Genomic DNA, 27,319 nt, shown 5'->3' on the forward strand with positions numbered 1-27,319 from the left:
GTATATATGTATATATATGTATATATTATATATATATTTCTTAGCACACACTTGTCATCTTTTCTTTTCCTCTCGAGGGTTGAGGTTGTCTTGTTAAAAAAAACAGTCCCTTCTGATAAATCAGATAAATGGACACCTCCCAAACCCACCTCTACCCCCACTCTAAGCAGGGGTATTTATAATTTTATCTTTGTAAAATAAAACAGACAGGTACACAGCTTTCTGGATTTCTAAATTGAATTAATAATTATGAAATAATACTCAAGTTCTAGAATTGTGCTGCTCGAGGTGGATACATGTTGGATAGCTCTGTTACACATTCTTTATGAGTTATTGCTTTTGAAAAAAATTATTTCCCATTTTTTCTGGATGTAAATCACTTTTTTAGATGATTATTTACTCTGGTATCAGATGCTGTGCAGCTGGGAGAATTTTTACTGAAATCATTTTACTTTTGGGCATTTGTTATGATGCGTAACCATGGCAACAATGTGTTTTTTTTTTTTTAACAACCAGGAGCAGCTGATTAACATCTCAAAATCCCAAATATGTCAACTACAGCTCCAAATCCAAAATGAGTTGAAAAGGAGGCACCGTGGATGAATTCCTGTCAACCTGGCAGCAGTGCTCGTGTACCTGACCACCGAGATCTAGGAGCTGCTGGAAAACTTGGCACATGACAATGGGAAGACCGGGATCATCCCCCGGCACCTTCAGCTGTCTGTCTGTGGTGACGAGGAGTTCGGCAGACTGCTGGGAGGAGTGACCATTGCTCAGGAAAGAATTCTGCCCAGCATTCAGGCAATCCTGCTGCCCAGGAGGACTGAGAGTCCCAACGGATCTGACAGCAAGCTGGATCTGGGTGGATGGATCTGTGGCCAGATTCTTCGGCTTCGCTGCAGGAGATCCTTCCTGCCTACAACTATCAGCATCTAGCAACTCTTGAATGAAACCAAAATGATGAGCTACGACAACACTTAATTTCCCTCTGATATTAATAAAGTATTTTTGAATTGAATTGAAGATTATCACAGTTAAATGGGAGAAAATTGTTCAGTGATGTGATTTAAAATGTAAAAGTGAATACATTATGACAAAATATATGATCACAGATTCAAATAAATGTTCCAAGCAGGGATCAAACCCATAGACTTCTGATAACAAGACCACTGATTATTGACCTATCACAGTGACCACAAAACTGGTTAAATAAGATTCTACCATGTTGGAGAAAATGCCCTGGTTTTTGTTCTCTCCTCCTAATTTTTTTTGTTCTGGTCCTCTCCGTCTGCTCCTAATATATTTAAACAGAATATCTCCACTGTTGGACTCAGCAGGTTTCATTGCAGCTATTCCTGCATTTGAGCTGACGTCAGCTCTACTGTTAGTGGTCGTATCAATGCACTAAAACCAGCTGAATGTGTCAACAGTGCAGAAAATCTAATGTAACAAATGAGGCTCTATTAGAGCTGGCTGTTATTAGAGCTGTTCAGCTGACTGGTGACAAGTTTGGATCTGCTTGATGAACACAGGTCAGGGAACGGTAATGCCCCATAACAGTATATTAAAAAAAATGAGGAAGAATCACTAAAAATATTTTCAATTCCATTAAAATTTGTCAAAATAGTTGAAAAATTCACAGAACAAAATGATACACAGCAAGCTCAGTAAATAAGTAATTTACATGATTTATTAAGAGGAACTACTTTGTGGGGCTAATTAATATTGTAGGAGGGGGTGCCTGGGTGCTCCCCCGCTGCCACTGACTCCTTTTACAAAATAATTAACTGTTGTCTTTTCATGACAACATTGTTCATTAACATTGTTGTAGAGAGTTTTAAAAGAAAAAGGAAAATAATCAAATGTTTGTGGCGAATGAGTAATTTCCACTTGATGATTCTGATCCATGTGTCAAAAGGTTCAGACACCATTCATCTAAATACATGGTAGTTTTATATATTAGTCTAAAGATTTGCTAACACCTTCAGATATCAATTTACAAGTTTCAAATATATTTTTCAGAATCATTAACAAGGATTAGTAAACATCCCAGAACACAGAACTAACAGGACATTGAAGAACTAACAGGACATTGATTTTTATTCAACGTGTTACAAACGATGATCAGTTTAAGACATTGAAGAAATCAACTTTGCAAAGAATTGTGAGCAAAAGCTGTCAAAAGTGATCCACATGAAGATAAATAATGACAATTAATCAAACACACTGTACTATTTACACAATGTGCAATAATTCATAAAATCCAGTCATGTTATGTAAAATGTTCCTAAATGATGGCTGTTGTTCGTTCTGTCATTCTTTTCCACACGACAATCACACCTACAATTACCGTAACACTAAAGAAGATTCTCACAAACTTTTTTCTTGTAAATTTCTTCAAACACTCAAAGATGTTGGCGACTGCTTGCTGTCTCTGCCACTCTTTCAGCATATTCATGGTGTAGCAGTCACCTGGGCGTTGGGTCACCATCAGCTGAATTGTGTTGATCAGCTGTTTCACCTGGAACTGGTTGCTTCTGTATTCATCCTGCTGGTTGCTCTTCCAGTGTCTGTTATCGACAACGTGGCACCGTCCACCGCACTTCTTCAGCACATCTTTCAGATGGTTATTTTTACTGACAAACTCCTCGATTTTCATTTGCTCTAACTGGTCGCCATATGTGAAAACAACTACAGAATAATTGAAGACATCTGGAGAAAAATATTCTTCTATTTTCTTGATGATCTGTGACTCCTGCGCTGTGAATTTTTCCACTTTGAGCACAATAAGAAAAACATGGGGCCCAGGAGTGTTCTCAGAGACACACCTCACTACCTCATCCTTCAGCTGCTGCTCAGACCATCTTGGATGGAAGAAACCAGGAGTGTCAGTCAGAGTCAGCCTCCTTTTCTCAAAATATCTAGTCGCTGTCTGACAGCAAGTGGCTTCTATCTTGGTAGAACATTGGACTTTGAAATCCTCCTTTCCAATTATGGTATTTGCCAGGCTGCTCTTCCCAGATCCAGTCTTGCCCAGCAGAACAATCCTCAATGTGTTTGGCACTAGAAGAAAAACAAACAAACAAACAAACTCATAATCAGTCATTTTTAATTCATGCTACAAAAAAATGATGTAAATATATTGAAACAGTTTCCAGGGGTTGAGATTGAAGTAACCTTTTTAGGCCAAGGTAGAATGTGTTTTTGTGCCACACAAGGATATAATGTGCATGTAAGGTCTTATTAGCATCAAATATGGAAGAGAAGTTTCAACTGGAGTTAGAAATAAGACATGTTATCCATGAGGCTACATAGACAGGAATAACAGACTCCATGAAGTCTGGCCTGGGCCTTGGGTTTCATTTAGGCTGAACGTTCTCCCTGATAAGAACGCTCTGGACCAAGTGAGATAACTATCTGTACTGATGCAAAAGAAAATGTATAAAGGATCTGTGTGAGTCTGTAGGAGTCCAGCTTATTGGGTCCTGACACTGTTTTTGACTGCCCACTATCCTTTTCAAGAATCTCTCATCTTTGATGATCAGTGAATCTGTTTCATCTTTTGTTACTTAATGATAATGCTGAGCCTCAACAACATAAGGACTTTTTCCACGTTATCCAGCGGACAACGTCTCGACAGAATTTGATTGTCTACAAAAACTTTTGGTTGTCTGCAACCTTTACAATAGAGAAAGAAAAAAAAAATCACAAGAATTTTTTTAATTTAATAATATTTCACTATATACAAAAGTTTACTAAATACCAGTGACGCGCAGTCAGGGGAGGCAGGTGAGGCATCATGACAGGTAAAATACTAACAATGATAAGAGAAAATACATTTGACCACTTCACTGTTCTATAAAAGTGTTTTATAAAACTGTTTTCCAAATTATTTCAACACTTCATAGTTCAAAATCGTGGACTTTACACATTGCCTGTTCAAATAATGCGGGGTAAGGTGGTGTAGTGCTCTGATTCACCTCTGGGGGCACTGTGTCATATACAATATATGAAATAGACAGTTGGAGCATGCCCATTGCTGTCTCTCTTTATATCTCCAATATACATTTTTGATTACACATGTGCTGCACATGTTGATGTTCTACTGTCTGTCTAATATATAGAATGAATGTGTATGACATATTTCTTCTTTCTAATTGGTCATAAATGTACAGTGAAAATACGCCGAGTGAGGCAGAAAGTACCATGCTGCACTGATAGGGGGCAATGCTGCCCCATAGGGACAATGAAACGTCACCGTGTGTTCTTCTGTTATGCAGAGGGGTGGGGGTGGAAGGTCTTACCTCAAAACTAAAGGATTTTTCTAAACTCATAATTTTTCCAAACTCATTCATCTTAAAATAAAGGTAAATAATACATCCAACATTTTTCAGTCAGGTCATCTGGACAGTTTCTTTTTTTGAGACCTGACTGAAAAATGTTGGATTGTATACCTGGATTATTGAGCATGGACTTTGTTTTTTACTTATTTAAAAAGAGAGGAGCATGGAGTTGATTAAAGCATAATTAGATGCCCTTTTAAAAGATAAAAAAGGCTAAATTGCAATATAAGTTTCTATTTTGGGTTCGTATACTGTACGTGAGCATCCGATTCCAGACGAGTCTGCCTCACTTGTTACAAACCTCACCGCACTTATGCTTCCTTTATGATTGTCTATTGTTGCCTTTGTTGTTTCACTGTTGTCATCACTCTTTGTTAAATCAGGTCTCTCTTGTTCATTCAACCTTTATTTATACAGGTTAATCCCATTGAGCCTCGAGGACTCATTTACAAGAGAGACCTGATTTCAACAAAGAATGATGGAAACAATGGACAACATCAACAACAATAGACAGTTATAAAAAGGCATACAGATTGTTTTTAGTTTGTTTTTTTAACAAATAAGATGGCAAAATATGTAACAAAAACAGCTAGATTATAAGGCGAATGTAGAAAACTAAAAACAGGAACATGTCTGCGTTGGTCCTTGCCAGGAGTCCAACAGATTTTTAAAGCCACTTGGAGAGGTCAAGGTCGAGAGCTTCAGGTCTCTCTTGTAAATGAGTCCCTGAGGCTCAATGGGATTAACCTCCATAAATAAAGGTTGAATGAAAATACACTCAGGGTTGAGTTTAATGTAAAAAAAAGAACACAGTTAAATGGAGACATCTATCTGTTATAATCTGGGACTTATAAATACTGTATTTGTCTTTTAGTGTTAATATGGTTTAATTATAAGATCTGACGCAGCAGACACACTGGGAGAGACACTCAGGCTGAGCGCTGTCTCTCTCTCAGACCTGGAGTTTGTTCGTGTGCAGAAGTTGCACATGTCTATACAGTGACGACAACACTCTGAACGCATTAACGTTTAATACAAAAGTTAGATTTTAGACATAAAAGTACCGGGGAGGTCTGAGGCGTGGTGTGCTAAGGGGGTGGGGTTGATAGTGTATCAGTTCTGGTTTCTCCCCAGGCTGCAGTTAATACTTAGACATTTAATAATTTATTACATGTCATCACCTTCTGTTAGGGTGGTGGGGTGTCCTCCCTGAAAAATAGTATGAGAAATGCTGATCGGTGCTCTCACCTGCAGTTTCTTTCTGTTAGGAACATGGCTCTGGACATGGAAATGGAGACATTTTGTGTTACTCTTAGCGCGGGCAGTTGTTGACCGGGGGGTTGATCATAAACATATATTCATCCTCCTAACAGGAGGATGCTTGAGAGGAGCTACGTCTGTAGCATGTTAGCTTAGCAGTAACTGTGACGCTGTAAGACGCTGCAGGTGTAAGAGACGCTGTTTGTTCAGGTGCATTAAATTTGAAATGTCTTTAAAACCCCACACCTTATTGTCCTCAAGCTTCGTGAGAAACATCATTTAGATGAGTAGTTTTGAACACAAGTAAAAAAGTCCAGTGGTGATGATTGTTATTTCTCTATAAATACAAATGGTGCCGAACTGACGCTCTGTGTTAAAGTGGATTAAAGTTAAAATTACTTTAAACCCACAGCTGAATTTACACAAACTTGGTGAGAAACGTTTTAAATGTGTGGAATTAAAGAAAATCTAGGTGAAATGTTGCTTTTTTTGTACACTAGTGAAAACCTTTTTTTTACGCGCGCGCACACACCTTCACACATCATTGTGTCCCCCCCCCACATTACGGATGCTTCTGACACCCTTGTGTTAAGCGCATACAGGCATGTTAAGCCATATGTTAGGTGTATATGTAAGGTGATGATATGTTAAGTGATATGTTCATTCATTCATTCAACCTTTATTTAGACAGATAAGTCACAATGAGCCTAGAAAACTCATTTACAAGTGAGATCTGTTTAGACAGACAAAAAGTAGTGAAACTGGACACATGTAAGAATTGGAGGCGAAAAATTCCTATCAGACTTTTTTTTCTTGCCTGAGAAGAAAAAACTATATTAAATAAATATTAACTAATATTAAAAAACACCTTGCACAAACAAGCACATAGTGACGTAGACATTCTGCAGAGGGGGACGACGAGAGCGGTGAGCATGATCATAGATGCTCTCGAGGGCACTGTAAGAGTTCTGATAAAGATGTAATAATCAGCCAGTGTCCTCCGGTGAGATCCGTAAACATTCTCGAGGTATGTCGGGGAATGGCCAAGAATAACGTCTATGAGAATCCAAGAGTCCTGAAAACGATGACACAAAGTTTATTCAGCTGGTTTCATCTGGTTATCGGTTGGAAATTCCTCAGGGAGGGGGTGGTGAGCGTCAGATCACATGTTCTCCAGGCAAATTCAGATAAGATGACCTTCAAAGCCAGCCATGGGAGCCAAATTCAGATAAACATACAGTTGTTTTGGAGACAGGCAAAACTTAATGACATCTACCTTGAGTCTGTGTTGGTCAACTCGGTTCCGAAATGTCCAAATTACATGGCCACACCGATGGAACGTGACTGAGCAAAATCCCCAAGATCTGATCCATTCTGCCCAAAGCATTTGAGTCTGGGTACTCGAGGCATGAACCAAGCCATCATAAAGGCAAGCAGCATGATCGGGTCCAAATTTTCTGCCAATGACTTCCTTGTTTGTAGATAAAATCAGCAACCAGCCAAATCCAAAAAGCAGGAACCAGTTATCATAAATCCAATTAAATATGTGTCGTTAAAATCCACAAATGGCAGCAGAGATAGACACATCATCAAGTCTTCAAGTCGATGAGATATGCAGCTGCGTGTGTGCCAACAGGGCAAATCGGCTTGCCTAAAGCCTGTCTTCTCTTTGAAGAAAATGTTGTAAATTGAGTTGAGGGACCAACTGATCAAAACAAGTCCATAATTATGGTTCGAAAGATATGCAAGAGAGGCTCAAAAGCAGTTTCACAGACAGACAGAGCAGCAAAGCAAAGCGGAGAGGGAGGGGAGACGCATCCAATCTCGGCAAGAGCAAGTGGTGAAGTGAATGTAAAGTGATATGTTAAGCCATATGTTAAGTCATATGTAAGGTGATATGTTAAGCACATACAGGCATGTTAAGTCATATGTTAGGTGCATATGTAAGGTGATGATGTGTTAAGTGATATGTTAAGTGATATGTTAAGTGATATGTTAAGTGATATGTTAAGCCACATGTAAGGTGATATGTTAAGTGATATGTTTATGTAAAGTGATATGTTAAGCCATATATTAAGCCATATGTAAGGTGATATGTTAAGTGATATGTTAAGCGTATATGTGAAGTAACATATGACTTAACATATGCACTTAACATATCACCTTACATATCACTTAACATATATCACCGTACATATGACTTAACATATGTGCTTAACATATCACCTTATAGATCACTTAACATATCACTTAACATATCAATTTATAGATCACTTAACATATCACCATATATATGCACCTAACATATAACTTAACATATGCACTTAACATATCACCGTACATATGCACCTTACATATGACTCAACATATCACTTCACATATCACTTAACATATCACCTTACATATGCACCTAACAAATAACCTTACATATAACTTAACATATGTGATAACATATCACTTAACTTATCACCTTACATATACACAGCACGCTACGGCTACATACACACTTTACATAGACACAGAAACATATTTTTGGCACTAATGGAACCTCATACATTACATTGGCTGGCTTTAAAAAGACCTCACCAAAACACATGTTTCTCCCCCTTTAATTACTAGAGATGACTGAAATCAATCGTGCTGATGGAGAACTTTAATCCAGGTCTTTTTTAATTAGTTGTCCATCGGACAACCTCAAGGCAAGATCTGGTTGTCCAAGACAAAAATATGTTGTCTTGGACAAACGGAAACCTTATATTGACCCCTGGTTTCTGCTGCCAGAAAATATCCAGTAAAAATCCACAACCAGGATGATTGTGTGACATAATATTTCCACGTCAGCTGTGAACTCCACCAAAAGGTGGCACTAAAGACAAAGAAGCTGTTTTATCACTCAGAGACAAATGAGACACAGCTGTGCTGATAAATCACTTTAGAAACAGATGGTGCATTGATGCTTTCCAGTGTGACTAAAGTCTGAAAGTATCAACCAACAACCAGCAGGAATGAGCTCCCAGTACCAGATTCCTACTCCCTGGACAGATCCCCAGTCCATCACAGAACCAACACAGAGACACACAAGACAGACAAGTATTCACACTTTCACATAAAGTTAAGTGAAGTTCTCCAGGTGACCAAACATCTGCAGCTTTAGACTGTGGGAGGAAACCATGTAAACTCCACATAAAAAGACTTGAGCTGAGTGTTGGACACTGAATCCTGCTGTGCAGATGATGCTTCCTTTGTTATCTGGATGAACTTCAAAGGCAGATGGTTGTAAAAGTGTGCAAGTTATCAGGTCAACAAACAGAAAATGTCTCTTAAAGGGATAGTCTGGTCATGTTTTCAAGTGATTTGTTTTTCAAATAATTATCACTAAAACCTTTTCAGCTGTGGCATCAGTCCAGGCTAGGCGCATGGCTAGTCAAATCCAAGCTCAATGAAAACAAAATTGTGTTTTTTGTGTTTACATGTAATTCATGCAAAAACAAATACCATAAAGTTAGCATGACTTGTTAAATGTAGTATTTTCCTGCAACAATCAAATGTTTCTTAATTTGTGTGATTCTTCAGATACACAAAGTAAAAGAGCCACATTTTCTTAATGTAATGTTTTATTTAAAAGCATAATCATAAAACTATAATATTAACAGAATAGCCCGGGCCAGAGTTCGCCTTTTTGTTCCCTGACAGAGTTCGATGGCGCGTTCACACCTCCCCATACGAGCCGGACTTTCTAGGAAAACGAGGTAGAGTTCGATTAAAGCGAACTAAACAGGGCTGGTGTGAATGCACCACAGACTGGACAAGTCAAACATTTACACTGCTGCTGTCTTTGACTCTGTGTAAATGTCTCTGAGCACGTGCACAGTATCTGTGTGACAACAGTTCACTCATCTGCACTCTGATCTGAGATTAAAGGCTAACTGACATTGAGGGAGACCAGTTTCCCTCTGTGTGTTCGTTTGATCGGACAGGTACTGCTCCGGAGACTTCACCTTAATTTAAAAGAGTTTTAATACAAACCACAGTTAAAGTATTACAAAAACAAAGTTCTGAAATGCATTTCAGGAGACAATAGAGGCATACTTCACCTGAGAAGTTGCTCAGCTCAAAATTGTCTGACACTACTTCCTGTTTTATGATAATATAAGCTCTTCATGAACCCACCTCCCTCTTGGAGGGGGTGAGCCTCTAATCAATCTAAGATTACCATGGCAACCACACCATCATATTTCTTATCTTTCAAGTAAAAACTAGTTTTAACTGGCTTTTGGTGCGATTCTCGAAGTTACTTTTGTTCTTTTTTTTTCTGTCTACAGAAAAACAAGTTAGTCGGCCCCAATAGGCTACTACATGAAAACAAGTATTCCACCACTGTGTGATAAAATATATGTGACAACAGTTTATAAAGCACACAAAAATAGATATATAATGTGAATAAAGTATAAAATATAAAACTATGTAAAAAGTGGACACACAGTGTACAGGATAAAGTGGACACACAGTGTATAAAATAAAGTGAATACCACAACCTAGTCTATTCATCACTGATAAGTTATTTTGTTTCCAGACTAAAAAGAAGTAAATCAACTCACCATGCATGATGAAGAAGAGCTGAATGCAGAGAGAAGACAGTTCAGATCCTTGTGAGGTTTTCTGTCCTCGGTGTGTGTTTCCTGTTTTTCTGCAACACTAAATAGACTGAAGAGTTTAGTTTCACTTTCAGCTTGGCTGCAGTCCAAGACCATTTCTCGTAAATCAGGGTGTGGTACAGCCGTGTCTTGATAAGATGGTCAGTTTGAAACAGTTTGAGCTGGGAGTGGAGCACTATGACATGTGTTCATGTAGTTGATATTTGGAGAGGCTGGTCCTTAAGCATGTCAGATCAGTGGTGGAACCATACCTGGACCCCCTCCAGTTCGCATACCAGCCACGCATTGGAGTTGATGACGCCATCATCTACTTGCTGCACAGAACCTATACGCACCTGGGCAGGGCAGGCAGTACTGTAAGAGTCATGTTCTTCAACGTTTCCAGTGCTTTTAATGCCGTAAGACCTGCTCTGCTCTGTAGTAAGCTCCTGGACATGCAGGCAAAAGACTCGCTGGTCACCTGGATCAGAGACTACCTCACAGGTCGACCACAGTGAGGCTGCAGAACATCACCTCAGACACCATACTGAGCAGTACAGGGGCTCCTTAGGGGACGGTCCTCTCACCTCAGACTTCAGGTACAACTCACAATCCTGCCATCTGCAGAAGTTCTGGATGACTCTGCCATTGTGAGCTGCATAACTGGTGATCAGGAAGCTGAATACAGAGGTGTGGTGGACAGAACCACCTGCAACTCAACGTTGGAAAAACTAAAGAGCTGCAGGTGGACTACAGGAAGAAGATCAGCCTCCCCAACCCTATCAACATCAAGTGTACTAAGGTAGACACTGTGAACTGCTAAAAGTACCAGGGGTCCACCTAGACAATAAACTAGACTGAACAGTTTACAAGAAAGGTCAGAATCTCCTTTTTCTGAGGAGACTCGGGTCCTTTAACATCTGCAGGACCATGCTGCAGATGTTTTACCACTCGGTGGTCTCCAGCATCTTCTTCTACGCTGTGGTGTGCTGGGGCAGCAGGGTGAAGAAAGCTGATGGCAACAGACTCCATAAACTCATCAAGAGAGCTGGTTCAGTTCTGGGAGTGGACCTGCAGTCTCTGACAGAGGTGTCTGAGGAGAAGATGCTGAGGAAACTCTGTGCTGCAGAGCTGAAGCTGTGTGTCATCCATTTGATGCCCTGCTGTACTTCTCTACAATTTAAATTTGAATACTCCAAGCTGTATGAATTGTTTATTTAAAATGTTACAGTATTTAAATTTAAATAGTTTATTTAAGGAGGGAGACTGGGAGTAACAGGTGATGAGTGAGTGTGATTACAGCCTGGTACATGTCATGACAAAATTTACTGAACTTGGACTACTGTATCCCTACTTCACGGTTTTTCATGTATTGCGGGTGGGCATGGTGCCCAACACCCGCGATAAACAAGGGAATACTATATATATAAATGTGTATGTATGTGTAATTTTATTTACAGGATCCTGACAAAACCAACAGCCACTAAGATGAGCATTGGCTAAACATTTTCTCAAACAGAGGTATTTTAGCTACACTGAAAAATAACAGTAAACCGAAAGTGTAATTTCTATTTTTTTTTCATTAAAGCTTTGTAAAAAAAAAAAAAAGATTTCTGCCCAGCCATGTAGACCATTTCTTGTCATTGTTATTCGCCATAGATATTTAGCCAAATAGATTTATTCATCTTTTTTCTTTGTTGGAAATACATATTTTAATAGCTCAATTGCTTTCATGCAGCCTTATACACAACATCAGCAGTTTTTTCTGCAGCTTCCTGGGGTGTTTCTGAGTTACTGCCAATGGCAGCGCCTACAACTCCCCCAGCTGCCCCTCCAATGCCTAAACCAGCCACTATGGCCATTTTGCTTGCTAGTACAAGTTTTACAGCAATTCTACCAAAGAGTGCTCCCAACAAAACTCCCACTGTGGCACCAGCTAAAATTTTCCAAATCTTCCCAGATTTATCTTTTTCTGCTGTTTTAAGGAACTCGTTGCTATAGACACCTTGTTCCCTTTTCATTGTTTCTACTGTGTTGAGAAGCTGAGTCACCTGAAACTTGTTGTTCCTATAATCATCCTGTTGGTCGTTGTTCCAGTATTTATTATCAACAACATGGCACCTACCACCACATTTCTTCACCAAGTCACTCAGACCCTCATGCTCACGAACAAACTCCTCAATTTTCTCTCCTTCAGAGAGTTGGTCACCATGTGTGAACACAACCACAGCATGTTTCAGAGCTTCCTCTGAGAAATACTCCAGTATTTTGTTGATAACATCACACTCATGCTTTGTGTATCTGTCCACTCTAAACACAATGAGAAAAGCATGACACCCTGGAAGAAACTCTTTGATACACTTTAAGATCTCAGGCTTCAGCTTCTCTTCATCCATGTTTGTATCAAAGAAACCAGGAGTGTCGATCACTTTGGTACATATTCCATTGATGATTTTAGATTCTGCCTGACATTCACTTGTCTCAGATTTTGGAGAATTTTTAGTTTTCAGTAGACTGCCTCCCAGTATGGTGTTTCCAAGATGGCTTTTTCCAAGGCCTGTTTTTCCCAGCAGGACAATCCTTGTTTCCTTGGAGCCTTAATGAAAGAACAGATTGGTTTACCTGTACAGTATATCTATATTCCAAATGCAACTGCAACCAGACGTTTACATACACTGTATAATTTAATAAAAACTATTGTTTTCACTGTCTGACAATAAATTAAAGTAAAAGAAAAAAGCTGTTCTTGGTCAACTAGGATTCCCAAAATTATTTCTGTGAGAGATAGTTTTTTAAAAATAATTTTTTATCATATTTAATTTATTTTCTTCAAAGTCACAAGTTTACAGACATTTTGATATTATTTGGTCACTTTCCCTTTAAATTGAATGACATGGGTAAAATGTATTGGGTTTCCTTCCACAAGCTTCTGACAATAGTTTGCTGGAATTTTGTTCCAATTCTCCTGACAGAACTGGTGGAACTATGGTAAGTCAAAAAAGTTCAACGTGGTCCTCTGGACATTCAAAAAACAAGAAAACAAAAAACACAACAAAAAACAAAGCAAAAAAATGTACAAACTTTTCGTCTCTCATCCGAGAGACTTCCTCAGTCTGAGGTGCTGTATTCAGCTCAGTCTCTTAAATAGCACCTTCTCAGAGTGGATCAACCAGTTTTGCTGCTGACAACCAAAACCAGCTGCTCACATGGTTGTGAAAAAAGCTGAAAAGAGCCATGAACCAACCGGTTTACGGCTGAACAGTATGAACAGATTAATAATAACAGGAGAGCTGATTATTAATCAAATGAACTGATTGGTAACAATAGTCATGAACTGATTAGTAACAACAGAACCAAAATAACAGTCACAACTTGTGACTGATAACAACATCTCACACTATAATGCATGCGGACAGACGTGAGTAAAACGGAGTTCCATGAAACAACAGTATTCATTCTGTAAACACTAAGGACAGAATGTGTCATGGAACGAGCCGTCACATCACGTAGATAAAAGTGAATAAATGAGCAGGGTGTTGACCACGCGGCCGCAGTGCAAAAAGTCCTGCATTGTCATACCATCATGCAAGGCAGTCGAAGATGCGATACCACTGATCGAGTGTGCTCTGAGGTTGACAGGAGACTCTAAATCTGATGCTCTGTAAGCTTCAGAAATGGCCTCACACAGCCAGTGTGACAAGTGCTGGGGGGACAACGGTCGACCTGCAGATGCATCTCTATAATGCACAAACAAATGTTGAGTTTGACGCATTGCAGCTGTGCGCACTATGTAACACGTCAACGCCTACACCGGACAGAGAAGATGGAAAGACGATACTTCTTCTGATCTGTGTGTGTGGGAGAGGGGGGGGGGGGGGAGGGGGGGACCCCTCCAATGATATCGCTTTTGATTTAAAAGAGCTTGTGATGTTTTAGGCATAAAAGAGCTGCTGTCAGCCTGAATTCTGAGACATGACGGAGCGACAGAGAGGGCAGATATTTTCACTCACTCTCTTAGCGGATGTTAAAGCCAGCAGCAGGGCTGTTTTAAGAGACAAGAATTTAAGTGGAACCTGATCCAGAGGATCAAATGGAGCTTTGATCAGGGCTCACATGACCAGCGTTAAATCCCACTGTGGAACAAGTGGGTATGAAACAGGCCTGCGTCTCTGTACACCTTTTAGAAAACGCTTCATCAGCGGATGATTAAAAGCTGTTCTGTCTCCGAACCCTTCGTGGCAGGAAGAGATGACTGCAGCGTACGTTTTAATCGTGCTGAACGCCAAGTTCCTGTCCATCAGCTGTTGTAGAAAGGACATCATGCCACCTAGTGGACATGAGGTGGCCTCTACACCCTTCTCTGTACACCAGCGCTGAAAAGCTTTCCGCTTTGATGTGTACAGCGCTGTAGTAGATGCAGCACGTGAATCCTGGATTGTGTGCACTACATCCTGTGGGAGACCCATCCTCTCTAAGCGGATCCGCTCAGCGGCCAGACCCACAGGTGCTGGCCTATTTCTGGGTAACTCCTGATCGCTCCTTCTGCCTCGAAGAGAGCGTCCTCCCTCCAAGACAGTTTCCACGGGCGCCCCGACAGCAGGCGTTGCAGGACTGGGAACCATGGTGCGTTAACGCGCTCAGGGGCCACCAGGAGAGGTGTCAATCCCTCCTTCTGAACTCGGTTCAGGAACCGTAAAATCAGAGGAGGTGGAGGAAACGTGTACAGAAGCGTTTTGGGCCATGGGCTGTGGGCAAATGCATCCACCCCCAGCAGGGGTTCGTCTCGCGGGCTCAGAGAAAACCATAGTTGACACTGAGCGTTTTCTCGTGTCGCAAATAGGTCCACAGCTGCTTTGCCAAATTTCTGCCACGTCTGAGCCATCAGGTCTGGATGGAGAGTCCAGTCCCCGTGACATGGACCGCCCCTGGACATCACATCTGCCCCTTTGTTCAGAAAACCGGGTATGTAAACTGCTCTGATGGAGAGCAGATTTTGGTGTGCCCAACACAGTAGTTTTCGCGCAATGTGTAACATCTGGGCTGGGTGCACACCCCCCTGCCAGTTTATGTACGCAGCAGTCACCTTGTTGTCTGTGTGAATCAAGACGTGTTGATTCTGTAGCACAGGAGCAAAGTGTTGAATCACGTTCGGCACCGTGCGACACTCCAAAACATTTATGTGGGCTGATGTGTGATGGGGTCACAGCGCCCCCTACAGCTTGAGATAGGCATGTCCACCCCCCCACCCCCCCACCCAGCCTGACAACGACGTGTCTGTGAAGACTGACACGTGTGACGTGGGTCTGCTGATGGGGACTCCCTCCGACAGAACCAGGGTGTTTCCCCAGTGTCGGAGGTCTGCCCTCATGGAGGGAGGAACAGTGATCATCCGTCTCTTTTGTTTTACTGGATCCACACGCAGACACGCAAACCACCTCTGGAGGCGTCTCATGTGTAATAAACCCAGCGGGACCACTGTGTGAGCTGACGACATCGTCCCTAACAGCTTCATGACGGAAACAGCTGTTATCACTCTGCCAGGTCTTACGTGGCGGAGCTGGTCTTCCAGAGTGAATTCTCATTTGTGAAAAACGAGCCCTCATGGTGGTTGAGTTTAGCTCCACTCCCAGATAAACAATTGTCTGGGCCAGGAAAATCGAACTTTTCTTCCAATTTATGGTGAAGCCCAGATTTAACAGGTGTGCTGTCAGCACCTGGGCCTGTCTCGCTGCCTCCTGTCTGGAGCGTGACAGCAGCAGCAGGTCATCCAGGTAAAACAAAACTCTCATCCCTGCTCTGTGTAATGTTTGCAGGGCCAGCTCCACACACTTTGAGAACGTACGAGGCGCGAGGGAATAACCGCACGGCAGCCTGTTGTACTGATACTTCATCCCTTGAAAGGAGAAACGCAAGAATTTTCTGTGTTTTGGGATGATCGGTATGTGAAAATAAGCATTTTTCAGGTCGACGGAAACAAACCAATCGTTTCTCTGGATGTTGTCCAACAGCTGTCTGGTTGTCAACATGTGAAATGGTCTGTCCATGAATGCCTTGTTGAAAACTGACAGATCCAAAATGGGTCTCATCCCTCCGGTCTGTTTGGGAAACAGGAAGTAACGTGAGTAAAAACCCGGTGTTTTCCTCTCCGTTGGGAACTCTGGAGATTACTTCTTTTACCAGAAGTTCTTGGACTTCTGCATTTAGGGATTAGACCTGGTCTGGTGATGACAGGACCGTCTCTAAAATTCCTCCGAACGGAGGGGGTCAGGTTGCAAATTGTAACGTGTAACCCTAGCTTAAAAACCTGGCCATCCATCTGTCTGGCGAACATGTTTTTAGCCACTCTGTGTAACGTTTGTAGAGTGGACGTGCGTTTAAGTGATGCGTCATGTTTTGTACGGATGTCATCCAGTCCACCGCCTCGACTGTCGTCATGTGTCGTGGGAATGTGTTCCGTGTGACTCAAGGCGAGGCTTCTCGAAAAGGCTCTGAACGCACCTGTGTGCTGCGTTCGGACCGCGGGTCCACCTTGTGTTGAGGAGAAGCGTGTGACAGCTGATGACGCCGCTGGCCCCAGCATTTGACGCCACTGCGGTGAAAAAACGCGTGTTGCTCCTGCCGCGAGCGGGGTCCTACGCTGAGCTCGCTTTGCGGTCCCGCATTTAAGCTGACGGGCGCTGAGAAGCGGTGAATGCGACTTCATCTACGCCGTGCCGTTTGAGTGAAGGCTGCGAGCCCCGTGGGAGCACGCGTTTCCTTTGGTGGGACACGCGCCGCTCTCGCTGGGGCGAGATTGGTCACTGGGTTCGCTCAGTTGTCTCACGCTAATGCTGACATGAGCGGCCGAGCGCTGAGGAGTGGTGAGTGAAGACTGCCCCCGCCGCGGTTGCACACGCTTGCTTCAGTGCGGCGCGTGTCGCTCTCGCTGAGAGCAAGGTCCTCCACCGACCCAACCTGCGTTCCCACATTTATGCCGCTGTGAGCCGGTGAGCGCCAGGGAGCTGTGTGTGCACCATCATCAATGCAACGCCGTTTGGGTGAAGGCTGTTTGCGTTGCGCGAGTGCGCGTTTGACAATGCTTGAGTGAAGATTGTGCAGCTCCGGTTGACTAGGAGTTGTTTCGCTTACCACTGTTGTGTTCTGTGAGCGTCTCGTCATGTCTGGAGCAACGGTGAGTTTGAAAAACCCTTTATTTAAGGACACCGGCTCGTTTTTGTGGAGGATGTGTGTGTAGTGAACTTGACCGAAGGTCAAAACCTTGACCTAAGGACCATATGGGACATAACTTGTCATTTCATTGATTTGCATCCAGAAATACAGGTTCACCCATCCTGAGACTTTCTTTCTTGAAAATTCAAGTGAAAGAACACTCTCTTTTCTATTATCATTACTATTTTACAAATGTTTGATAATCAAAGTGTTTTAGTTCAAACATTTTAGATGTTACAGTGAACTAATCAATTTTTATTAACTGTAAAACAGTGTAATGATTTTTTAATCCTCATGCAAAGTTAGAATTCATGTTAAGGCCTGTTACAGAGTAATTATGCATTTTCTGAGTTTCTGTCTTTGAATGAGCAAGTGTACGTTTGTTCCAAGGTCGGAGTCGAAGCAGACAAGTGTTGGAACAACTGTCTTGTTTTTAAATCCTCTCAGACGTAAACAGAGAAGTTGGCACCTGTTTCTCCAAACTCGCCCAAACATTTCTCTCGCCTGTCTGAAAAACATTTTCAATCTGTTCCATAACATTCTTGCTGTTTTCTGACTTCTAGTAACCTTTTACGTCACAAAACACACCCCTGTCTGGTCGACATTGACCAATAAGAAAACACCCAAATGAACCGGAAATAGAGCCCTTTAAAATGTCGGTACTTCCTAGTTCTCTCAGTTCTGTGATGTGCGCAGTTCTCAGTTCTGTGAAGTTGCTGTTGGGTCGCAGTTGCCGTTGGAGTCGGGCTGGAGAGTTTGCAGCTCCAGTCGTTTGGGAGAACAGAAGTCCAGCCATGATAAGGCTCTTCCGAGATTGGGATTATAACATCTTCCACCTCTGAGTGGAACTTCTGAAGAACCCCACTCATGTGAAGTCCACCCGTTGAGGTGAACTGTTGTTGACGAAGTCCCGTCACCACTCCGGATATATCTCTGCCATCCTACGGAGACGCTGAAAGGTAGCGTTAACTGGAGCTCCTCTTCCGCTGATTCATCGTCAGAGAGGTAAATGAGTCTAGTCTACTACCGAGCGTACCGAGGAAAGCTGGGTCGGATGGAGGGTGTCGTCCTGTCAACACTTTTCACTCATACACACCACATTCTCCCTCATCCATCTTTCACTCCCACTAAACTTCATCTTTCCATCTTTAAAAATTCTTCTATCAAGTAGAAATCATTGACAGATATTTTTAGAAATGTCTGAAGCAAAGTTCTCAATCACCGCTGTAGTGAGACACGTGAGGTACGTGTCACTTGTTGTATGACAAATATATGGATATATATTTATGCATACTTTTCACGAGTTCTTCATTTTTCTGACTGTAAATGTCGTGCATTGAATTTAACAGAAATGTGAACGAGAGACGTTATTTATCTTTGACCCATCAAATGAATGGAATCATTTATTTTCAGAATCAAAGTTTAACATCAAACATTTACATTAATTTGGCAAAATATGAAAATAATAACAGACAGTTTCACAGAAAATGAACTTCAAATCACTCGGCGGTGATTTGAGGACTTTGCTTAAGATATTTCTAAAATATCTGTACTGATTTATGAGAGAGAGGTGGGTTTTAGAGTGAAAGGAGATTATCTTACAGAGAACTGTGTGAGGGAAGTTTAATCTGTTTAACCAGAAATTGCACGCTCCGTCAGATCCTCAGCCCGTCCACGGTACACTTTAGTCGAAGAAGAAGCCTTTACCTGGTTTGACGATAGATCAGCTCAGTAAGCATCCTTCAGACTGTTTCCAGCGCCTCCGTTAAGCACAGCTAAAAATCCTCGGAGAGTCGTGCGTGGTTAGCTCAAAACAGACTTATAATCCCAAACGTCCCTGGTTCTTCATAACTCCAAACTCTTCATAACCGGCTGCACTCTCAATCTGCTCATTCTGTTGGACTATCGGACCTGTTGTCAGCTCTCATTCCAACATCTCTCAGAACTCTCATTCTCTTGGAATTCTGGAATCCATAATTCTCTATTCCTTCTCTTCTCTATGAACTGAGAAGTTGCCACATTTTATTTGGGTCGACTTCCTGTTCAATTTAGAGCTTTCTGATTCGTGGAAGGACCAGAAAGAGGAGTGGATTTGTGACGTAAGATGTTATCATAAGTCAAGGATTGTTTACAACATACAGAAAAGATTATTGCAGCAACAGCAGACTTCGTGGAGTCTCACACTTTGTAATCTTTTCAAATAGTAAAACATGACATTTTTCTCGGTAAACATTTTAGTTGACCGAAAACCAACCTTTAACATACTTACGACAGCTTGCTCATTTCAGACAGAAAATCAAGAAAGGCATATTCAGGTGATTTCTTCTCTGAATGAGGAACAAAAATCATTACTTACTGTTTATGTAAAAATAAAAATTAGTAGTTCTTTTCAACCTGTAAAGCATTGAGTGAACTAACACAATTTGATTATCAAAACATTTGTAAGACAGTAATGATTATAAAGAATTGTCTTTTCTGCTTGATTAATTCAAGAAAGAAAGTTCATCAGATGGTTCAGACTTATTCAGATCAATGAAAATAACAGTCTCTGTCCATCTGGTAGATTTGAGGTTATCTGGTTCACTACACCGCCGTGTGATTTGATGTCTGCTGTTCTGCTGAAAAGTGAAAACAATCGCCGTATTGTTCTCACTTCCTGTAAAACTAGCCATGTTGTTATTTTCATATTTTGCCAAATTAATGTAAATGTTTGATGTTAAACTTTGATTCTGTAAATAAATGACCACATTCATTTTGATGGGTCAAAGAGAAATAACGTCTCACAATACATTTTATTAAATTCAATGCACGTTTATATACAGTCCAGAAAAATGAAAGAATCCGTTTTAATTGATGAATATATCTCAGCATCTGTTCATCTACATGTGCGCAGCCACTGTGAGTTCATACAAGCTTACAGACTGGCTAAACACAGACACTTGTTCATTGAATGAAGTTTTATTCAACATTTGTTTCATCTTTACACACACACTCCGCAGACCGTCATTTTAAATCTTTTCCCCCATGAGCTCTGGGATTTGTTGGCCTAGGGCGCCGTCTGCTGGGGATCTCTGGGAAAACGTTGGACACCTCTGTTGCCGGGATGAAAAGGGCCGATCTCTGACGGCGGGGCTGCGGTGAAGCTCAGCGAGACGGCTGTGGAACGTCTTGCCACTGGCTCATTTCGTGTGGAGGATGTGAGAGGGCGCCGCTGTCAAGTCATCCGAGCTGACAGACTGGCTAAAAATAGACACTTTCATCATTAAATGATGTTTTACTCCAAACTCGTTTCACCTTCACACACATCCTCCGCCAAAACCGTCATTTGCTCTGCCATTTGTTGTCCTAGAGTGCCATCTGTTGGCGGTCTTAGGGAAATGCTGAAAACTCCGTCCTCCGGCTGCGATGCGGGCCAGCAGACAGCAAAAGAGGCGCATCGGTTGGGGATGATGTCAGCTGCCCTGCAGACGGAGCGTACGTCTCCTCCCGCCTCTGAACTTGTACGCCAACTGCGTGACGTGTTGTTCGCTGTGACCGTCTGGAACGCATGCTGGTGAGCTCAGTTGGAGAGCGGTGTCACTGTCTGGGTTACGCTAACCAGAGGCGCGGGACGCTGGTCCACCTGGACATCTTGCTCCGAGAAAGCCTCCGTCAGGCTTGGCTCCAGGGGGCACTGAGGGAATTTCCGCTCGGTGAAATCCCTGCTTTGGTGATGGGCGCAGACTGTGGAGACCGGCCCCCCAATCTACCAGGAAAGCCGGCTGTGGCCTCGTCCCTGTAGGACGTCCTGTTGGGAAACAGGCCAGATGGGATCAGGACGGCGAGCCGGAATGGAGCCTAGAAAAAAATAAAAAATAAAAAAACCTTCCCGCCGAATCATCCGAACTGGCGGATAAGGTGCGGGACGTAAAAAAGGGTCCCTTAATGTCAGCAGCCTCCTGGGTTACGCTGGGCAACCCCAGAGGGCACCGTCGACCAGGAGCGGTGTGATCGCCGATGCGAAACGAGGTGGGATGAGGTGAGCATTCGCTCAGCCCCCCTCCACCGACACTACGCTCTCCAGGAGGGAATGAGCAGCGGGGGGCTGCAGCTGTCCCAGAGGAACCATCTGATTCGCTCCGAGGGTCGGCGATAAGAGGAAAATTACAAGATGGCGTTGTCCAGCGTGTAGCGACCTGTCACTGATAAATACTCCTCGGCGCTTACCTTGAAACAAGACTGCTTGTCAGCTTCTCCTCAGGGAGGAGAGCTCACCAGGACGACCGGAGGTCGACGTGCTGGGCCAAGCATTCTTAACAAAGGTTGGTCATCTACACAACTTTCCTTCTTCGTTCTTCTGACAGTGCTATTAGCTCGCTGAAGAAAAATGGGAGCCGATTACCCGCTCTTAACATAATTTATACAGACCGGGTGGGGCCCACACAGCAGGTGGGCGTGGACTAAATTTTTCAGTGCAATGCTTCGCATATCGATATAAAACCCATCAGCGACAGCCTTAAAGGGCGAAGCCTAAATGAAATAGAACTAATTGTTTTAGATGTAGCATATAAAACATAATAAGTTGCATGATTCCACTTTTGTTTTATTTCAGTCTTAAAACAGCCATCAAAATCCATGCTCAATAATCCAGGTATACAATCCAACAATTTTCAGTCGGGTCATCTGAACAATTTCTTTTTTTTTTTTTTGTGCTTAAACGTTTCACCTTCCATCCAGAAGGTTTCATCAGTCAAGGAACCAGATTTGGCTTCTTGACTGATTAAGCCTTCTGGATGAAAGGTGAAACGTTTCAGCACCAAAAAAAAAAGAAACTGTGTAGATGATCTGACTGAAAATTGTTGGATTGTATACCTGGATTATTGAGCATGGACTTTGTTGGTTTTGAACCAGTTTGACATGACTGTCAACGAGGAAGAGGGCCAGCACCGGAGGAAGGGGCGTGCCAAATAGGGCTTTAACAGACTACTCGAGTAATCTACACATAGATTCCTAGGAAATCTATCAAGTTTTTAAATTTCACGTCGAGTATTTGTGGTGACATCATTACGTCGCCGTTACGTCATTGCAACCACGTGTCACATGATCCGCACCGGGCCTGGGTTACAAAATGGATTCCTCCATGCAGACAGAAGCAGGCCCAGTCAGGTAGAAAAGGTAGAAATGCATCAATAGTATGGAAATATTTCACTAAAGATGAATCTTCTTGTTCAACTACCTTAAAGAAACAGAAAATGAATCAACTTCCTGACTGTTAGGAGCTCGTTGTGAACCGGTGTTACACCATATTCTGTGACCACTGTATATTGTGACTGTAGGGGGCGGTGTTGCATGCACTGTTGCAGGTCACAGAATATGTTGTAACACCGGGTCCAATCAACCGAACCAGAACCAGCTTCCTCTGACCTTGTTTCACAAACAAAAGGCAAAAAATAATAATCTGTAAACCTATAAAAAACCTATAAACATATTAATCACTAAAACTAAACCTAATGCGCATCACAGCTGGCGGTGGTGTGGGGTGGTCGTCTGCCTCACTGTTTTTAGTTTTGGTTTTGTTTTTGATGTGCCGCATGTTTCTTTAACTTTAGCAGCTTAATAATAAAAACTAATAGTTTAGTTTTTCCTGTGACTTATTTGCTGTATGATAAATGGTAGGAGCATAATATACGCTCCCAATGTTTTGTTGGTCTTTTTTTTAGTAATAAATGACCTTTTTTGCGGGTTTTTTTATTCATTTATTTTTGTATCTTTAGATCCTATGATGTCATCAAGTACTCGAGTTCTACTCGAGTTTTCAAAAAGCGTTCAATACAAAAACAACTGGACTTTATTTGTAACAGAAGACGTTTCACTCCTCATCCGAGGAGCTTTCTCAATTCAAAGAGCAGAGAGTGAGGGGTTCAGGTTATAAGGCTGAGTGAGATAAGACACACACACATAAGACACACACACATATGTAGATTGGCAGTTCACACCTAAACACCTTAACAGTAGGTCTTTGTTCATCTAATTCACAGATGAGGCCCCTCTGTTCCCATCAAGTGTGAAAACCGGCTGGGAATCTGTTTTAAAGTTGCATTATATGTTTTTAAAAGTGGAAATCTGAGGCCTCCTCCTCTGTTAAGAGACTGTTGAGAGTCCAGTTGTTTTTGTATTGAACGCTCTTTGAATAAATTATTTCAAACAACTTCAACAGTTTAATTAAAAAAAGATTTGGGAGCACAAGTTTGAATTTATTGTGGATTTTTTAAGATTCACTAAAAGAAGTAAAAGTAACTCACCTTCCATGACAAAGAAGAGCTGAACACAGTGTGAAAACAAGTCGGGTAAATGTCGGGTTCTGTGTCTGCCAGATGTTTCTTCTCTCTTTTTATATGACTCTGTCTCACAATTTAGTTTCACTTTTGACTTTGCACTCAGTGATCGTTCTCTTAAAGGAGTAGTTCTGTCATGCAGGGAGCAGAATTTAACAAACATGGTGTTGGGAAATTAAATCTAAGGCTTAAAGTGTTCATTTGAAATTTTTGATAGAGTGATACATTTTTTGATGAAGTTTCAGACATGATGAATTTCCTATTTCTGTCAAGTGTGCACATTTGCTGTCTAACAATAGATAATGAGTTGTGTCCTGACTTACTGCTCTACAGTGTGGTTCGCCTGACCCATAGAAAACAGGAAGGCAGATGATGAACTGATTGCAGTGTAATGTTCATGTTCCTGTTAACAGATTTCTTTCTTATCTTGTGATTTTCCATTTTAACCTTACGATATGGTTTGATTTGTTCTGTGCTGATAATCAGTAAAATGGTGACATTTGAATCAGAGGTAGATCTGCTGACCTGTGTGTATCAGAGTTCTGCTTTTAATCTGTTTTATCTTAAACACTTTCACTTTCAGGATGAATGTCAGTGTGTTTGTTTCAGCTGGGTGGAGCTGACATTCTTGGCAGCACACAATCAGCTGTGTATGAGCTACATATGTGTGTTTGTGTTATCTCACTCAGCCTTATAACCTGAATCTCTTTGAATTGAGAAAGCTCCTCGGATGAGGAGCGAAACGTCTTCTGTTACAAATAAAGTCCAGTTGTTTTTGTATTGAACGCTTTTTGAACACATAATCAGCTGTTTCCAATGTCTACCTGACTGTAGACGATCTAAATCACAGACGAAACTGTTAAACAAGATCTGTGCTTAGAGTTCAGGTCAGCGTTCTTCTGGTGTTTTGGAACCTGATTTAAGATCTGAGAAAGAGGAACTGAATCAATAGGCAGAAATGTGCAAATGTTTTGTGACCACACTTGTTGAGAAAAGCAATTCAGATTTCCTCACCAGGAAACTTTGACCACCTCAGGAATCAGCTTCACATGAGATCCGCACTAAAGTACAGAAAACATGTTTCAAAATTGCTCCACAAAGGTTTAAAAACCTTGAAAAAGCAACAAAGACCTTTATAAATGTTCAGCCATGATGATTTCTTTGAGCATGGATCTTAAACACAACTTTTTTAATGAAATATTTGTCATCTCTATTAAAAAAAAGCAGAGCAGATATCAAAGAATCATTTGGACAAGCTTTTAAAAAACAACAAACAGCTGCCAAAATGTCTCCATTCCTCAATATAAGCTGTCAGGTGTTCCTGTCCTGAAGTGGTTCAAAACAAGAACTCGGAGCAGACAGATCTGGAAATAAAGGAGCTTGTGGAAAACTGATTTGAAGTGAAACACCCAGTTTGATGAAAACAAAAAGCAAAGGAGGAACGATGTAAAACGTCTGTCAGCATACAAGTGGAGAACCTCATTATGTGGATCTTTGCAGAAGAAAGAGTCAATTGCACAAGCAACAACTTTAAAGAGCCTCCATGGTCAAATCTGAGCTGAAGTGGAGAAGGTAGATTTTCACATCCGTGCAGAAGAGTTCAGAAAGCTTGATGAGAAAATTTACTAAGACCTGCGACAACACACCCTACACACATCATCACAAAATGTGCATGGATCTGAAAAAGCTCTTATCAGATGAGAATATTGCTGATATATTTAAGCAGAACCCTGTACCATCAAAAAGTTCAAGGTTCAATGTGACTTTATTATCACTGGCATCACATGTGGTACATGAGGTGGAACGAAACGGTGCAATCAAGGTCCCAGTTACACCCAAAAATATCCATAATATAAACTATAAAAAGAAACAGTATCCAAGGGTCTAAGATATACAAAGTACACTAAACAACAATAATGTAATATGGTGTATTAAACAGCAGTCCAAACATGAGCTCGTTGTGAGCAGATGGACATAAATATAGCAGACTAAGGGTAAGAAATCAGCAGCATGGATAAAGTGTCAAATCTCCAATTAAAATGTCATTACAGTGATTTTTCTGGTTAGAGATGCATGAGTCTAACAGCCTCAGGGTAGAAGCTGTTCCTCAGTCTAGTGGTTCTACACTTAATACTCCTCAACCTCCTGCCTGAGGGGATCAGGGAAAAAAAGGGTGCGCACTGGGTGAGTGGGGTCCTTCATGATGCAGGTGGCTCTCCCTACATCTGGAGGTGTAGATGTCTATGATGGTGGGGAGTCTGACTCCAACATACTTCACCACCCTCTGCAGAGCTTTCTTCTCTCCAGCTGTGCAGCCTTCATGCCACACGTTGATGCTGGAGCACAGGATGCTCTCCACTGCACACCTGTAGAAGGAGGAGAGGACTGAGCTTCCCATTCCAGCTCGCCTTAGCCACCTGAGGAAGTAGAGTCTCTGATGTGCTTTCTTGATCAAACTGAAGGGATCAAAGAAAAGTTCAGATCTTTTTGTAAACCTATTCCCTGCAAACGTTCTTGTACAGCTGATGTTCTTTAAATGGACATTAATGTCATCTTTGCAGAGCAAAGATACTGTACCTTCATTTAATACCCAGAATTGCATATCCAAAAACAATCTGAGAACACTTGAGTAAAATTTAAGAATTTTATTTACAAAAGGAGAAGTGAAACAGGAACCAGAAATCTGTAGAAAAGCAGACTTGGTGAATGGTTGGACAATAATCAGGTCCAGAATATTGCTGCACAGAAAGCTATAGGTTCTTCCTGTTTTGTGTCTCTTTTCTCTTGAGTAGAGGGGATGAGTGGAGGATTTCAGAACCAGACAAGAAGTCCAAGGAGGATGACGAAGAGCTCCAAGAGGTGAGTAGCTCTTTGACGGAGACTGGTTGGTGTGGCCAGTAGTGAACAGCAGGTGTTTGAAATCTAAAAAAAAAAACTGTATTGAAGGAGGAGAAACACAATGCTTTGACTGAGGTAGGTTTCTGTAGTAGACCAGGAAATCCAAGCAATCAGGCAAGGTGATCGCGAGGGAAGTAAAACTGAATATTAAAACATGATCTAACTTGAAAACTCAAAAGCTGTGGCTTCTTCACCCAAATGAACCAAACAGTGGTATGATTGTCAGTTCATCAGCTGCAGCTGAGTCCAATTGTCTCCACCTGTCATGCAGAAGCTGCATAGAGGGTGATTAATGACACAAAGACAATTAGATTCTTACCATCCATCCATCCATACTTCCATTACCTTTACATACTTCTTCCTTTTTGGATTGTGGGGTTCACTGGTACCCATGTCCATCAGTCACTGTGTGAGAGTGAGAGAGTGAATGGTTGTTTGTCTTGTTTCTCTCTATGTGTCCCAGTAATGGACTGGAAACATGTACAAGGTGTCCCCCGCCTCACTCTAGGGACAATAGAGTTACCAATCAGTCTAACATGCATGTTTTTGGTCTGTGAGAGGAATCTGGAGTACCCGAAGAAAACCCACGCATGCACGGAGAGAACATGCAAACTTCATCCAGAAAGGCCCCCCAGCCGGGATTTGAACCGACAACCTTTTT

The 27,319-nt window shown here is 41.8% G+C and overlaps 1 protein-coding gene across 1 annotated transcript in view; it reads right to left on the minus strand.

Annotated features, from left to right (window-relative positions):
* Window positions 1-2,287: 2,287 nt before the first annotated feature.
* Window positions 2,288-27,319, minus strand: part of LOC119420016 (GTPase IMAP family member 7-like) — a 28,684-nt gene continuing 3,652 nt past the window's right edge. Inside the window, exons 2-3 of the mRNA XM_037687388.1 lie at window positions 9,698-9,759; window positions 2,288-3,063 (exon numbers count right to left, since the gene is read on the minus strand). Of these exons, the coding sequence (XP_037543316.1) occupies window positions 2,288-3,063; window positions 9,698-9,759 (838 nt within the window). The remainder of the gene's footprint in view (window positions 3,064-9,697; window positions 9,760-27,319) is intronic.

Source organism: Nematolebias whitei, chromosome 1, assembly GCF_014905685.2.
Source record: "Nematolebias whitei isolate Nwh7 chromosome 1, NemWhi1, whole genome shotgun sequence".
Classification (NCBI taxonomy): Eukaryota; Metazoa; Chordata; class Actinopteri; order Cyprinodontiformes; family Rivulidae; genus Nematolebias; species Nematolebias whitei.